The sequence below is a fragment of the Chiloscyllium punctatum genome, chromosome 17 (assembly GCF_047496795.1).
Source record: "Chiloscyllium punctatum isolate Juve2018m chromosome 17, sChiPun1.3, whole genome shotgun sequence".
NCBI classification, from domain to species: Eukaryota; Metazoa; Chordata; class Chondrichthyes; order Orectolobiformes; family Hemiscylliidae; genus Chiloscyllium; species Chiloscyllium punctatum.
Window position 1 is genome coordinate 74,093,982 of NC_092755.1, and position 15,956 is coordinate 74,109,937.

General features: G+C 41.1%; 1 protein-coding gene across 4 annotated transcripts in view; it reads right to left on the bottom strand.

Annotated features, from left to right (window-relative positions):
* rnf34a (ring finger protein 34a) overlaps positions 1-15,956 on the bottom strand; it is a 33,297-nt gene that overhangs the window by 2,475 nt on the left and 14,866 nt on the right. For 3 of the 4 annotated variants that reach the window (XM_072587474.1, XM_072587472.1, XM_072587473.1), the window contains exons 4-6: positions 6,297-6,356; positions 581-785; positions 463-495 (exon numbers count right to left, since the gene is read on the bottom strand). In XM_072587474.1, coding sequence (XP_072443575.1) covers positions 463-495; positions 581-785; positions 6,297-6,356 — 298 coding nt within the window. The remainder of the gene's footprint in view (positions 1-462; positions 496-580; positions 786-6,296; positions 6,357-15,956) is intronic. The other variant, XM_072587475.1, reaches the window with a different exon arrangement.

Below are 15,956 nucleotides of genomic sequence, written 5' to 3' on the forward strand. Positions count from 1 at the left end.
TGGCTCCATGGAAACATTTATCTCCTAGGTAAAAACAATGACTGCAGATGCTGGAAACCAGAGTCTAGACTAGAGTGGTGCTGGAAAAACACAGCAGGTCAGGCAGCATCCGAGGAGCAGTAAAATCGACGTTTCAGGCAAAAGCCCTTCATCAGGAATACAGGCAGAGAGCCTGAAGGGTGGTCAAGTTTCCCTACATCTCAGGGCACCAGAGTAGCTCCAACAATATCTCATGTAGATGTTCTTTTTTATTATAGCAGCCCAGTAGAGAGAAACTTAGCGGCAGTATCTCAAAACAGTAAGAACATGGACTTTTTACTAAAAAAAGATGTTGATTCGGCAAACTTAAATGGAAATAATTTCATCAGAATCTCTTCTGCAGACTCAACCCTACACCTCTTATTAACTGCAAAATACTTTATTTTCAACTTCGAAAAAGCCCAAGAAAAGTTGACAACTTACCAGCAGCTACAGCTGGGTTATTTCCATTTTCCACTGCAACAGAAACATTTTAAAAGTCACTACTTGTTAAATTAAATGAATAAATAAATTTCTAATAAAACATTTGAGATAAACTTACAGAACTTGCGATTTTCTTCTGTTTCTTTGAATAATCTCTTCACTCTTTCCACTAATTCCCACTTTTCACAACACCCTGAAAAGCTGACAAAGTTGCGTGCCAGTATTTCCTTCAGCTGACGAACGGTCAATGCTTCAATGTCTTCAGTACTGGAGAGGTCTGACAACGAGGCTCTTGTTTTTTTGGGTGGAATGATTTCATTTGCCTGCAAAAAAGGTGCACAATAACGCTAATATATTAGTTTTATGATTAATACAATGTAAAAATGACATCTGTTTTCAATATTAATGGACCTTTAGTTGGGATTTAGATCACAATTGTCCAATCTCATTAACACAGTAATTTTCATTTGGCACTGGAGTTAAACTGCAGTTTCAAAGTGGTGTGTTGTCACACAGCTGTCTACCCCCTGGCTGTTCTCACTACTTCAAATCACACTTTTAAGTTAAGTTCCCTACCAGGAATAAACAAATGGAAATATTGTTTTTAATACAAGTGAGAGTGGGTCATTTTTATTCTGCATTAGCATTATCTGTATGCAACACAGCTTGACAGCAGAAACATTGAGTAAGGTAGGCGTGACTGTGGGGGAATTCATTCAAATGATAACGATGTCTGCAAAAACAGAAAATGGATTTACAATATTTCAATTGCATTGCCAAGGTCTTTTCTTAAAAGTAAAAGCACCAGTTTGTGATTTCATCTTCTGTAGGAAGATTGTTGGCTGGGAGCAAACTGATTACTAGACAGTGCACCATAAAGTGCAGGAAACGCACCAATGGCCCACTATATTAGTTTTTGTTCAGCTTGCTTGTCCATAAGCAGGAAACACTCCCTCCGTGAAGCACCCGGTTCTCAACTGGTACAGCCAACGCCAGACACACAGTATACACCTTTGCTGCCTAAGAGGAGACCATGAGAAATTGAGATTTAATTTTGTGAACCTTCTGAAGTGAGAAAGGTGGATCCAAGACTAGAATCTTAAAATTAATGGGCAATTACAAAAGCATGAAAATCAAGTGAACTGCCAGATAAGGTTTAAGGATATATCAATAGAGACACAGTACCAGACATTTGAAGAAATATTTCAGAATATACAATACATCCATGCATTCCAACAAGAACAACTCAAGGGGATGACCCATCATCTGTGGTTAATCATGGAAAAGTTCAAGATGGTATCAAACTTCAAAACAAAATCTGACTAATAAGGAGTGAAAAAAAAATCAAATTTAGCTAGAAATAAAATTAGATGGAAACATTATCTGCAGATGATTAAGGAAAAGAGCTAATCAAGTGAACAGACAGACATTCTCAAAGTTTAATCTAAGAAATTAAATGGAAAATAGGAGTTATCAGACCAGCTACGGTCATGACCCATGTCATTATCTACACATTAGTAGAGCCAGGAAAGAATTTCTGCCGAGAGACCATATTCACAAGAATGATCCCAGGAATGAACATCTTAACCTATAAGGAACGTTTGAGAACTCTGGATCTATACATGGAGTTTAGAAGGATGGGGGGGGGGGGGGGGGGGGATATAATTGAAACTTAGAGTACTGAATGGCCTGGATTGAGTGCATGTTCAGCAGATGCTTCCATTGGTAGGAGAAACTAGGTCCAGAGCGCCTCACCTTAGAGTAAAGGGAAGACCTTTCAGAATGGAGATGAGGAGAAACTTCTTCAGCCAGAGCATTAAATATATAGCATTCACTGCCACAGAGGGCAGTGGAGGCCAGATCATTGAGTGTATTTAAGAAAGAGATAGATAGGTTCTTGTTTGTAAAGGGGATCAAAAGTTAGAGGGAGAAAGAGAGAATGGGATTAAGAAACTTATCAGCCCTGATTGACTGGCGGAGCAGACTCAGTGGGCTGAATAGCCTAATTTCTGCTCCTACAGTCTTATAGGACATCAGGTGTTGAATTTAAAAAAACAGAACCTTAAAAGTACTAATCTCCAGATTACTGCCAGAGTCTCATGCAAATTGACAAAGGACAAATAAGATTACAGATGTGTGGGTAAGTGGGTTCTGGTTCATGGAGCAGTGGCATAACAGACCACATCTCAAATACCATGATGAGTATTTGTGTCCTTATTCAAGATGTAAATACAATGAAGGTCATTCAGACGAAGTTTACTAGATTGATATTTGGAGTGGGTTGGCTATTGAGAAAAAAAACTGGACATGCTGGGCTTTCTGAAATTCAGAAGAGCAATGTGTGATTTGATTGGAATTTCTAAGATAGTCTTAAAGTGGGCATGGAAGAATGCTTATTCTTGCAGTCAAATCCAGACTAGGGGGCACTTTTTAAAATTAGGGGTCATCATTCTTGGACAGACTTTTGAACTCTGGCGACAGCAGTGGATGTGGGGTCATTGGATATTTTTAAGACAGAGGTAGGTAAGGGAATCAAAATTTATTGGGGATAGATGAGAATGTGGAATTCTGAATACAAACATATCAGCCAGGATCTTTTTGAAGCAGGCTTGAACCTCAAAATGGCCTACTTCCACTCCAAAATTGGAAGATGTGTGATGGCTGGATAAAGTGTTAGGTTACATGCTTCACAAACAGGTCAAGTGGGTGAGTGAACATACAATCTCATTCTTTTCTCTGTTTCATTGTAATTTAAAATGCTTAGTTCTAGTATTTTAGTTCAGATCTTCACAGGTTCTCAAACCAAGAGTGACTTGGAACAGACTGAGTAATCATATCATCCAGGAATGATGTTCTATCTTTGATGGCTCTGGCTTGGATGAAGACATGGGCACGTTTGCAAATAGGGTTGAATCCAGTGTTTATTTATAGTCATTTTGGCAGACAACTTTGCAGCTAGAGGCTTCATTTGAGCTACTTATAATCTAAGTTTTCAGCCACCAGATAAACTACAACAGTTCAACTCAAAGCAGCCGTTCACCAAGTAAGTGCGATGCATGGCACAAGTTAACAAGAGAGAAACCTTTTTATTTATTTGATATATCATTGAATGAGAGCAGAATTGTTCAAGTAAATAAAATGTTTTATACTGAAATTAATTTTTTAATACTTGTCCTACATTAAATAAGCTGCTATACTAACTGCTGTATGCATACTGCCACAAGTAAAGGTTGAGGAAGCTCTGGATGTGCTGTACTCCACCACTAACACCTTGGAGACCGAACACATTGAGACCCTGTTTATTGTAACTGGCGACTTCAATCAAGCCAACCTAAGAAAGGTGTAGCCCAAGTTCCAGCAGAACATTACCTGCCCCACCAGGGGTCCGAACATTTTAGACCACTGCTACACCACTGTGAATGATGCCTAGTGCTCCATCCCCCACCCTCATTTCAGGAACTCCGACCACAATGCCGTGTTTCTTCTCCCAGCTTACAGGCAAAAACTCAAGCAGGAGACCCCCTTGCTGATACATGTCCAGTGCTGGTCAGAGGATCAACTCTGGTGCTGACTGGAATTGACTGACTGGGCCATGTTCAAGCAGTCTGCAGGTACCTTGCTCAAGTACGCCACCACCGTCACAGACTTTATCAGCAAGTGTGTAGAAGACTGCAAAGAGAGGAAGTCAATCTGGGTGTTCCCCAACAGGAAACCCTGGATGAAACAGGCCATACAGAACCTGCTAAAAACCAAGCGTGACGCCTTCAGATCAGGAGACCCACTCAAATATAAGGAATCTAAGTATGACCTTCGCAGAGCCATTAAGACAGCTAAGGACCAATACTGATCCAAACTAGAGACCCAGATGGACACCCAGCGACTATAACAAGGACTGAATGACATCACAGGTTCTAAAAAGAGACAGTGCAAGATAGCAGACTATGACATATCCCTTCCAAATCAACACCTGCTATGTTCGCTTTGAGGAGAATTTCGGTGGAGGGCTAACACCTATTCCGACAAGTCCTGCTGAATCTATCCCAACAGTCACTATCAGAGGGCAGATCAGTTTTCCTTCGTGTGAATCCAAGGAAAACAATGGGACCAGACAGAGTACTAGGCTGTGCACTCAGAGCACGTGCAGATCAACTGGCAGAGGTCTTCTGAGACATCTTCAACCTCTCCCTGTGCCGGTTTCAAAAGGGCCAACATCATCCCTGTGCCTAAAAGGCTCACGCTGCATGTCTCAATGGACTACCACCCAGTGGCCCTAACTTTGGTGGTCATGGCATTAATCAACTCCAGCCTCCCACTACTCTTGACTCCTCCAATTTGCCTATCGGACTAACAGATCCACGTCAGATGTCATATCACTTGCCCTTCACTCCATCATAGAACATATTGACACCAAGAACAGCTACATAAGAATCCTACTCAGCCTTCAACACTATTATCCCCTCGAGACTGATTACTTAACAGTGATATCAGACTAAGCCCCACTCTCTGCAACTGGATCCTGTTTCCTGACCCACAGACCACGATTAGTGAAGTCTGGGGACAATATTTCATCCTCACTAACACTCAAACCCCCCAGGGGGTGTGAACTCAGCCCCTACTGTACTCACTGTATACCCATGACTGCGTTGCCAAATACCAAACTAATGCCATTTACAAATTTGCTGATGACACCACCATAGTTGGTCGAATCTCAGATGGCGATGAAATAGACTACAGATGAGAGATGGGAAGACCTGGGGGAAAATGGTGCACTGAGAACAACCTAGCTCTCAATTCTGGCAAAACCAAGGAATTCTTTATTGACTTTTTTTTAAGGGGGGGGGGGGGGGGAAAGGAGATGTTACTTAATGCCCACCCACACATTAACAGCAGAGAGGTGGAACAAGTGGCGAGTGGTCATCCACACATGCTTTCTTGGACTCTTCATGTGGATGCACTGGTTACAAAGGCCCAACAACTTTTCTTCCTCAGGCAGCTGAAGAAATTTGGCATGACGGCAAATACCTTTGCCAATGTTTATAGTTGCGCCAGAGAGCATTCTGCTGGATGTATCACTATCTGGTATAGGCAACTGTACCTATTCAAGATCAGAGACAGTTACAGAGAGTGGTGAACTCGGCCCAGACAATCACAAAGGCCAATCTCCCGTCTATAGAATCCATCTATCAGACCCGCTGTCAAGGAAAGGCCACCACAGCATTCTCAAAGATCCATCCCACCATGGCAATGTTTTTTCTACAACCGCTACCATCAGGGAAAAGGTACAGAAGCCTGAACACATGTACCAGCCGGTTTCATAGCAGTTTTTTACCTACTGAATGGACTCACAAACTCTTAACATTCGCCTGAACCTGTGTTTTTGTTTTTGCCGCTGTTTACCTATTATTATTTACTTATCTATGCTACTTAACTATGATCTGCCTGTATTGTTCGCAAGACAAAGCTTTTCACTGTGCCTTTGCACACGTGACAATAAATTCAATTACTATTATGATGGCATATAGCCTAAGCCTCGTTCATATATAAAGGTAAAGTCACATTAGAGAGACACGATTGGTGATAATTTAACAGGAGGGTCACCATGCTCCCAGCAAGGGGAGAGGTTAAGAAGAAGAGTCTTTCATTGTATCCTCAGCAGTGCAAGAATTGAACCCATGCCATTGGCATCAATCTGCATGGGCAAACCAGTGGCCAGCCAACCAAGGTGCTTAGCTGGCAACTAAAGTCATTGCATTTCTTTTGATCCAGCCTAAGGGTGACTTACAAAAGTGCCCATGGATGCTGATCCCCAATGATTGCAAAAATCTTACACTTACATATTCCTGATGTTGTGATACAGATCCACTATTCATTGGAGATGCTGCCTCTTCCCTTCCCTGTTTAAAAATGTGGATAAGAAATTAAAAATTGCCATGTGTTTCAGTAATTCCTAACAATTTAATTCTTAGAACAATTTTTCTGCAGTTTTCTCATGAATTAAACAAAAGTTATTATACAATTGATAAGTCACTATATGTAAATTTGGCAAGTAATGAGAGACCAGTTGGAGGAGACAGTCTGATAACAGTTTCAACTGCTGTGAAGAACCAGATGGTTTTAAAAGTTTGATTTTTAAACTCCAAAGGATTAGCCATGTGATGACTGCACAAATGTTACCAGCTGATAGCTTGAAAATAGTGAGCGAAAGTTTATTATACGTGATCAGAGAGGAGTGCAGTTATGGCATATGAAAGTGTATAGTCAGTTCACTTTACGAACTATCATTGTAATACAAATGTAAATACAGTAAATTCTCTATCAGCAAAATCTCAAATTTGCCTATCTGCAAGTAAGTAGTAATAACAATCAACATCCACTGGCATAGACCATTTTTAAACGTACTCCACACACAAATTTAATCAGTCTCAGGGGTTTTCAAGAACGGAACCCTTGTGAATGCAGAGAATGACCATACAATGGAATATACATATACTGAGCACAAGAGGCAGGCATATGAGTTATTCACAGATGTCTATTATCACCATTCAGCAAATATTAATTCTTTTGCTTATATTACTTCTTTTGGGGACTAGCGTGTGTATCCTTAGGCAGCACCTTCTAAATGTATCAGTATTTCCATCGAGGAGGATTTTATTCAGGGCAACAGATACATTGGAGCACCCCCCCCCCCATGACTAGCAAAGTCACCTCCAAGTCTCTTGCCATTCTGATTTGGAAACAGAGAACAGGGAATAATTCATTGTGCATCCTCTCAACTTCAGTCAGTTTTAGAGTGCCTCCCTTAGCTTCCACTCTGAAAGGGATAGCATACATCTAACTACAATACATAACAATAGTAACTTCAGCCGGTACAGGAAATGATCCCATGCTATTAGCATCACTCTGATTTGCAAACCAGCTAACTGAGCTAACCACCCCCCCCCCCCCCCCCCCCCCCCCCCAATCAAGTAACAAAGAATCTGCACCTGCAAATACTCTGCAAGGAATTAGAAGAATCATAGGAAATGCTGGAAACTCCTTAGCAAATCTGGCAATCCATGGAGAGAGAAACATTTAACTTTCTAGAAATTTTCTATTTGGAGCAAGCTTGAGGCACAAGTGAGCATTTGTTTGCCTCCATGGATTTGCACTTAAATATACGGATGGAACCTTCAGTATGTTAGGGTATCCTTAACAGAAAAAGTTAAAATCTCTCCATCTAAAGATATAATTTGGCACATCAACATGAAAGTTACACACTGACAAAGCATTTCAGTAAACAATGAGTTTGAAATTGTAATCTCAAAAGAAAACTCCCCACATAAAGGGAAGCATGAGTTTGATTTACAGTGACAAAGTTAAGGTTATGTTTGGGCTTCAAAATTGACGCTCTTCATAGATACTGCCAGACTTGCTGAGTTTCTCCCGTATCTTTTGTATTTGTTACTAATTCAAGAATCCACTGTATTATGCTTTAATTCCAGAATTAACTTTTTAAAAATCAAATGAAATTAAAAGAGCCAAACCAGTTTCAACATCATGATGTAATAACTAAAAGTTATTTGTAGGATTTGCCACTTCCATCAATATGGAATTAATTGTTTCAACCAGCTGTGATTGTATTTGTTGTGATACTTTAAAAGGACATTGCTAGAAAGATCCTCATTGAAAAGGAAAATTCAAAATTAATTTCATATTAGTACTCAATTTTAACATTCTTACGAAATGACATTTCATTTTCATTAAGTCTCAAAAAGTTACCTTCTCAACTAAAGTTATTTGAGCATCACAAAAAAAATTAGACATTTGCTGACCGAAATGGCTTGCGACTTAGTTACTGAGCACTTTGCACAGATCTTCTATTTCTAATAATGTAGAAACCCATTATGTCACAGATGCATAGGTCTAAAAATTCTAGAATTTGTATGCACTACTTTCTCTAAGGAACACTTCTACAAATAAATCAAAATATTCAGCTGCATTTATCTGAATGCATATAAAGTCTCGAGTCTCAAATACACAAAAGACTTTTTGTTGGGGTAAGTAGTCCGTAGAGTACATTTTCTATTGTAAACCAAGCAGGGTGCAATATGACTTCAACTAACTTACAGTAGGGATTTTTGTTTAAACAAATTGTCCAGTTCATTGAACTTTTCTGTTATTACGGAGTTAGAAGGGGTGAACTGATTCTGTTCTTTGTTCTGCTAGTCTGACAAAGTGAATTTAAAAAGGGAAGTTATAATCTGATACATGTATAATTAGCAATATGTGTTACTCAGTATTAGAAACAAGTAAGCCAGGTTCCTTAAGTAAAGACTAAAAAGTTAGTTTACTGCAACCAAAAAAACTTCACATTTTTGCTCAAGTTATCAGTGAATTGTCCAAATGTTGGTGCATGGCTGAGTTTGCTTTCCAGTCTAAATGCTGGGCAGTTACTGTTGGTTTGGAATTCTCCCTTAAGAACTCCACTTGCAGTGATAAGGCCTTCCAGTGACTTTTCAACCCTCACTTCGTTGAGAGGAATTTCAGAGAAAGGGATGGGGGGGGGGGGGGCAGCTGTTGATTGTTTGGGCAAGTTGTCTGATTGTTGTGTTAAAATCCATCAGATTTATTATACTCAGTGTCATTTGCCTGTCTCAAAGTATTGCAGACTGAGCCACTCCAATCAAAGACTTCGTGTTCTTCGTAAATGCAGTATTTTCCCCATTGCAGTCAGCCAGTCATTCCAAAAACTCCAAGATGTGGATATATATCTAATGATATTTTAATTAATATTCAGATAAAAATTTCATAATACTATGATTACGAGTAAGATTAGTGAACATAACTTGCATTAGCCTTGGTCTAGTAAACAGACAGGCAATTTCCCAGACACTACCATCACTGGGTATATCAAACTGCCAGGGCAGACCCATCCTCAAGTAATAGTACAGTGATACACAGTCAGTAGAAGTACAAAAAGTGCAGGAAGGCATGTCACAAACAGCACAAGCCATCCCTAAAAAATGTTGTCAAACTGGCAGGGCTGTGTCACAGGATTACGTGCATGCCAAATAGCATGCAACAGACAGAACTAAGTAATTCAACAATCAAAAGACTAGATATAAGCTCTACAGTCTGGCCACATCCAGTGATGAATTGTGGTAGGCAATGGGTGGAATCGTATAGGATTCAGTGTTATGACAAGTGTGGCAGAACAGGGCTACAAGTATAGCTGTGCCCAACTCAGTATCAAGATGATCATACATCATCTTTATTGCTATTCACAAACATCACGGTGAGATTCTTGCTCGGCATTACTGAGACACCAATTTTTTGGTCATTATTAATCATTAATCACCTGGGTGCGTGGCACAATGGCTCAGTGGTAAGCATCGCTGCCTCACAGTGCCAGGATCCCGGGTTCGATTCCACCCTCAGGCGACAGTCTGCTTGGAATTTGCACATTGTGCCCATGTCTGCATGGGTTTCCTCCCACAGTCCAAACATATGCAGGTTAGGTAGATTGGCCATGCTAAATTGTCCATAGTGTCCACAAATGTGCAGACTAGGTGGATTAGCCATAGGAAATGTAGGGTTACAGCAATAGGGTCTGGGTCAGGATGGACCTGATGGGCCAAATGGCCTGCTTCCATACTGTAGAGATTCTATGATACCTTGTTAACATCACAACTAGCCTTATTAATATTCATTTTACAAAACTTAGCAACTAAACTCAACATCAGGAATACTCAACAAGGAAACCAGAGAGCATTTCTGGCAAATGATCTCTTGCTTCAAATGATGTCCATGTTAGACACATTGCTGGCAAAATCTCAGAACACAATTCTCTGGCACCAGCCACAGGTACTCCTTTTCCTTTGATGGTTGCATCCATAACTTACCATTCCAAGTCCATCCTGGCACTTCTACTCTGCACTGTCAATGTGCTCTGAAAGCATAGATTTGCAGTGCAAGGTATACCAACAATTTGCACTGAAAGGCTGCAGTAGTGACACTTTGTGCACAGGGGCACCCAACTTTCAGACTGGACTAGGGTTCATCTCAACTTTGTTTGCTTGTTTTCTACGTGCTTAACTTGGTGCCCACCTGCTTGCCCACAGCATCCCTGCTTTGCCAATTAGCATACAACCAAACAGCTTGATTCCTCAGATTTTCAACATGCTCAGTACTTTGCTTCTTTTTAAAAATAAAGTCATTTTAGAACTATCAATTTATTTGGAAGGAACATGATTAGTGTTGAGACTGCAGCAGTGTCAAGCCTCAGCTGTGTGAAGTGAACTCCAAGTGATCTATTATTTGTATGTCCTTTGTAAAGGTAAAATCAAATTAGATCATTTAAGTCAGTAAAATGGCCTAATTAAAGGAAGTAGCTGCCTGATTGTGGCTGTAGGATTCAAGCACCCGAATTTCTTGGTCTAAATGTCTTGCTGACTAAAATGGTTAAACAGATTCTCTGACCAGATCTTTAAAAGAAAAAGAAGACACTATCCACCCAGTTCACAAGGAGCACAGTTTGTGTAGGGACTGCAGCAGTGTGGGACCTTAACTGAGGGAATTACCAACCAACTACTATTAGAAATTTGGTATCATGTATTTAGGAAGTACAGACAAAAAGGTAAAGGTGGTGGTGATGCATTGCTGGTCAAAGAGGAAACGAATGCAATAATGATGGTTATTAATTTTGATGTGGAATTTGCATGGATGGAGCTGAGAAACACCAAGGGACAAAACAACATTATTGAGGGGTGCATACAGACCAAACTTTGGGGTGATATTGGGAATGACATAAAACAAGAAATTAAGAGACGCATGCAATAAAGGAACACAAGTAATATGAGTGACTCTAATCTGCATATAAATTGGGCAAATCAGATTAGTAACAATACTGTAGCGGAGTAGAGTCATAGAGATGTACAGCATGGAAACAGACCCTTCGGTCCAACCAGTCTATGTCGATCAGATATCCCAACCCAATCTAGTCCCACCTGCCAGCGCCCGGCCCATATTCCTCCAAACCTTCCTATTCAGATACCCATCCAAATGCCTATTAAATGCTGCAACTGTACCAGCCTACACCACATCCTCTGGCAGCTCATTCCATACACGTACCACCTGTGCGTGAAAACGTTGCCCCTTAGGTCTCTTTTATATCTTTCCTCGCTCACTAAACCTCTAGTTCTGGACTCTCCAACCTCAGGGAAGAGACTTTGTCTATTTATCCTATCCATGCCCCTCAATTTTGTAAACCTCTATAAGGTCACCTCTCAGCTTCCGATGCTCCAGGGAAAACAGCCCCAGCCTATTCAGCCTCTCCCTGTAGCTCAAATCCTCCAACCCTGGAATCATCCTTGTAAATCTTTTCTGAACCCTTTCAAGTTTCACAACATCTTTCCGATAGGAAGGAGACCAGAAGTGCACGCTATATTCCAACAGTGGCCTAACACAGTGTCCTGTACAGCCGCAACATGACCTCCCAACTCCTGTACTCAATACTCTGATCAATAAAGGAAAGCATACCAAACGCCTTCTTCACTATCCTATCTACCTGCAACTCCACTTTCAAGGAGCTATGAACCTGCACTCCAAGGTCTCTTTGTTCAGCAACACTCCCTAGGACCTTACCATTAAGTGTATAAGTCCTGCTAAGATTTGCTTTCCCAAAATGCAGCACCTCGCATTTATCTGAATTAAACTCCATCTGCCACTTCTCAGCCCAATGGCCCATCTGGTCCAGATCCTGTTATAATTGGAGGTAACCCTCTTCGCTGTCCACTACACCCCCAATTTTGGTGTCATCTGCAAACTTACTAACTCTACCTCTTATGCTCGCATCCAAATCATTTATGTAAATGACAAAAAGTAGAGGGCCCAGCACCGATCCTTGTGGCACTCCACTGGTCACAGGCCACCAGTCTGAAAAACAACCTTCCACCACCACCCTCTGTCTTCTACCTTTGAGCCAGTTCTGTATCCAAATGGCTAGTTCTCCCTATTCCATGAGATCTAACCTTGCTAATTAGTCTCCCACGGGGAACCTTGTCGAACGCTTTACTGAAGTCCATATAGATCACATCTACTGCTCTGCCCTCAATCTTCTTTGCTACTTCTTCAAAAACTCAATCAAGTTTGAGAGACATGACTTCCCACACACAAAGCCCAATGTTGACTATCCCTAATCAGTCCTTGCCTTTCCAAATACATGTACGCCCTGTCCCTCAGGTTTCCCTCCAACACTTTGCCCACCACGGAGGTCAGGCTCACTGGTCTATAGTTCCCTAGCTTGTCTTTACCGCCCTTCTTATACATTGGCACCACGTTTGCCAACCTCCAGTCTTCCGGCACCTCACCTGTGACTATCGATGATACAAATATCTCAGCAAGAGGCCCAGCAATCACTTCTCTAGCTTCCCACTGAGTTCTCAGGTACACCTGATCAGATCCTGGGGATTTATCCACCTTTAACTGTTTCAAGACATCCAGCACTTCCTCCTCTGTAATATGGACACGTTGCAAGATGTCACCATCTATTTCCCTACAGTCTATATCTTCCATATCCTTTTCCACAGTAAATACTGATGCAAAATATTCATTTAGTATCTCCCCCATTTTATGTGGCTCCACACAAAGGCCACCTTGCTGATCTTTGAGGGGCCCTATTCTCTCCCTAGTTAGCCTTTTATCCTTAATATATTTATAAAAACCCTTTGGATTCTCCTTAATTCTATTTGCCAACGCTATCTCATGTCCCTGTTTTACCCTCCTGATTTCCCTCTTAAGTATACTCCTACTTCCTTTGTACTCTTCTAAGGATTCACTTGATCTATCCTGTCTGTACCTGACATATGCTTCCTTCTTTTTCTTAACCAAACCCTCAATTTCTTTAGTCATCCAGCATTCCCTATACCTACCAGCCTTCCCTTTCACCCTGACAGGAATATACTTTCTCTGGATTCTTGTTATCTCACTTGTGAAGGCTTCCCATTTTCCAGCTATCCCTTTACCTGCGAACGTCTGCTTCCAATCAGCTTTTCAAAGTTCTTGCCTAATTCTGTCAAAATTGGCCTTTCTCCAATTTAGAACTTCAACTTTTAGATCTGGGCTATCCTTTTCCATCACTATTTTAAAACGAATAGAATTATGGTCGCTGGCCCCAAAGTGCTCCCCCACTGACACCTCAGTCACCTGCCCTGCCTTATTTCCCAAGAGTAGGTCAAGTTTTGCACCTTCTCTTTTAGGTACATCCACATACTGAATCAGAAAATTTTCTTGTACATACTTAAATTCTTCTCCATCTAAACCCTTAACACTGTCAGTCCCAGTCGATGTATGGAAAGTTAAAATCCCCTCCCATAACTACCCTATTATTATTACAGATAGCTGAGATCTCCTTACAACTTTGTTTCTCAATTTCCCTCTGACTATTTGGGGGTCTATAATACAATCCCAATAAGGCGATCATCCCTTTCTTATTTCTCAGTTCCACCCAAATAACTTCCCTGGATGTATTTCCAGGAATATCCTCCCTTAACACAGCTGTAATGCTATCCCTTATCAAAAAGGCCGCTCCCCCTCTTCTTTTTGCCTCCCTTTCTATCCTTCCTGTAGCATTTGTATCCTGGAACATTCAGCTGCCAGTCCTGCCCATCCCAGAGCCATGTTTCTGTAATTGCTATGATATCCCAGTCCCATGTTCCAAACCATGCAGAGTTCATCTGTCTTCCTTGTTAGGCCCCTGACATTGAAATAAATACAGTTTAATTTATCTACCTTGTCCCTGCCTGTTTGACTCACTTCTGTTCTCAGCTGTACCCATTTCAGATTGATCTCTTTCCTCACTATCTCCCTGGGTCCCACCTCCCCACCTTACTAGTTTAAATCCTCCCAAGCAGTTCTAGCAAATTTCCCTGCCGGTATATTAGTCCCCTTCCAATTTAGGTGCAATCCGTCCTTCTTGTACAGGTCACTTCTACCCCAAAAGAGATTCCAATGACCCAAAAATGTGAATCCTTCTCCCATACACCAGCTCCTGAGCCATGCATTCATCTGCTCTATCCTCCTATTCCTGCCCTCACTAGCTCGTAACACTGGGAGTAATCCAGATATTACTACCCTCGAGGACCTCCTTTTTAAATTTCTCTAATCTCCCTTCAGAGTCTCAACCTTTTCCCTTCTTATATCATTGGTTCCAATGTGGACAATGATCTCCTGCTGGCCCCTCTCCCCCGTGAGAACATTCTGCACCCTCTCAGACATCCTTGATCCTGGCACCAGGGAAGCAACACACTATTGTGCTTTTTCTCTGCTGGCCACAGAAACGTCTGTCTGTACCTCTGACTACAGAATCCCCTAACACAATTGATCTGTTGGAAGCCGACGTACCCCTCGTTGCATTAGAGCCAGTCTCAATACCAGAAACTTGGCTGTTTGTGCTATGTTCCCCTGAGAATCCATCACTCCCTACATTTTCCATTACAGCATACCTGTTTGAAATGGGTATATCCACAAAAGACTCCTGCACTAGCTGCCTACCTCTTACCCTTCCTGGAGTTAACCCATCTATGTGACTGTATCTGAGATTTTCCCCCCTTTCTATAACTGCTATCCATCACACTGTTGCTGTTGCAGATTCCTCATCACTTCTATTTGTCTCTCGAACCGATCCACTCGATCTGATAAGATTTGCATCACACAGCTTTTATGGCAGATATAATCCGCAGTAACCCTTAAACTCTCTTTAAACTCCCACATCTGACCAGAAGTACATATCACTGCAAAGGCCATTTTTGCTCCTTCACAAATTTACAGACCCAGAAAATAACACCGTCTTATTCTTCTACAAACACTGCCCCAGGTTAAAATATAAGCCATAGCTATTAATTTAAGTTTAATCAAGAGAATTATCTCCAAAAACATATAATCAAGAAAGAATCCACTGTACCCACTACTGCAGCCTCCCTCTTGGACAGACTTAAAACAACAATTAACTTATCTGATTCTGTGCTGTGAACTTCGCCCAACAGTTCCTCCAAGGTTAGTTGTGAATTTCACTGTTTGTTAATTTTCCCAGATGCACTCCGATGTCCAGTGATACACTAATTCAAACAGCAAAGGCAGTAACTGTGCAGGTTTTCTCTCTCTCTCTCTCTCTTTCTCTCTCCTGCACTGTTCTCACCATGTGCTTCCTTTGTCTACTCTTCTCCCTTTTAAACTGCTATTGTTTTGACTTTTTTTTTCCAAAGTTCCAAAACAATGCAACAGCATATAAAACATTAACACTACTGCTGGAATTCAAGGAAATCACCTCCAGCACCTAAAATACCTCAGTAATTTCTAAAGTGAATACAGCACCAATATGTTGAGGAAACAACAGAAAAACAGGCCATCATAGACTAGATACTGTGTAACGAGAAAGAAATAATTGGCATTCTAGTTGTGCAAGGAGTATAAATATAAAATATAAAATATAATAATAAGTGTTCATCAAATTGGAGACT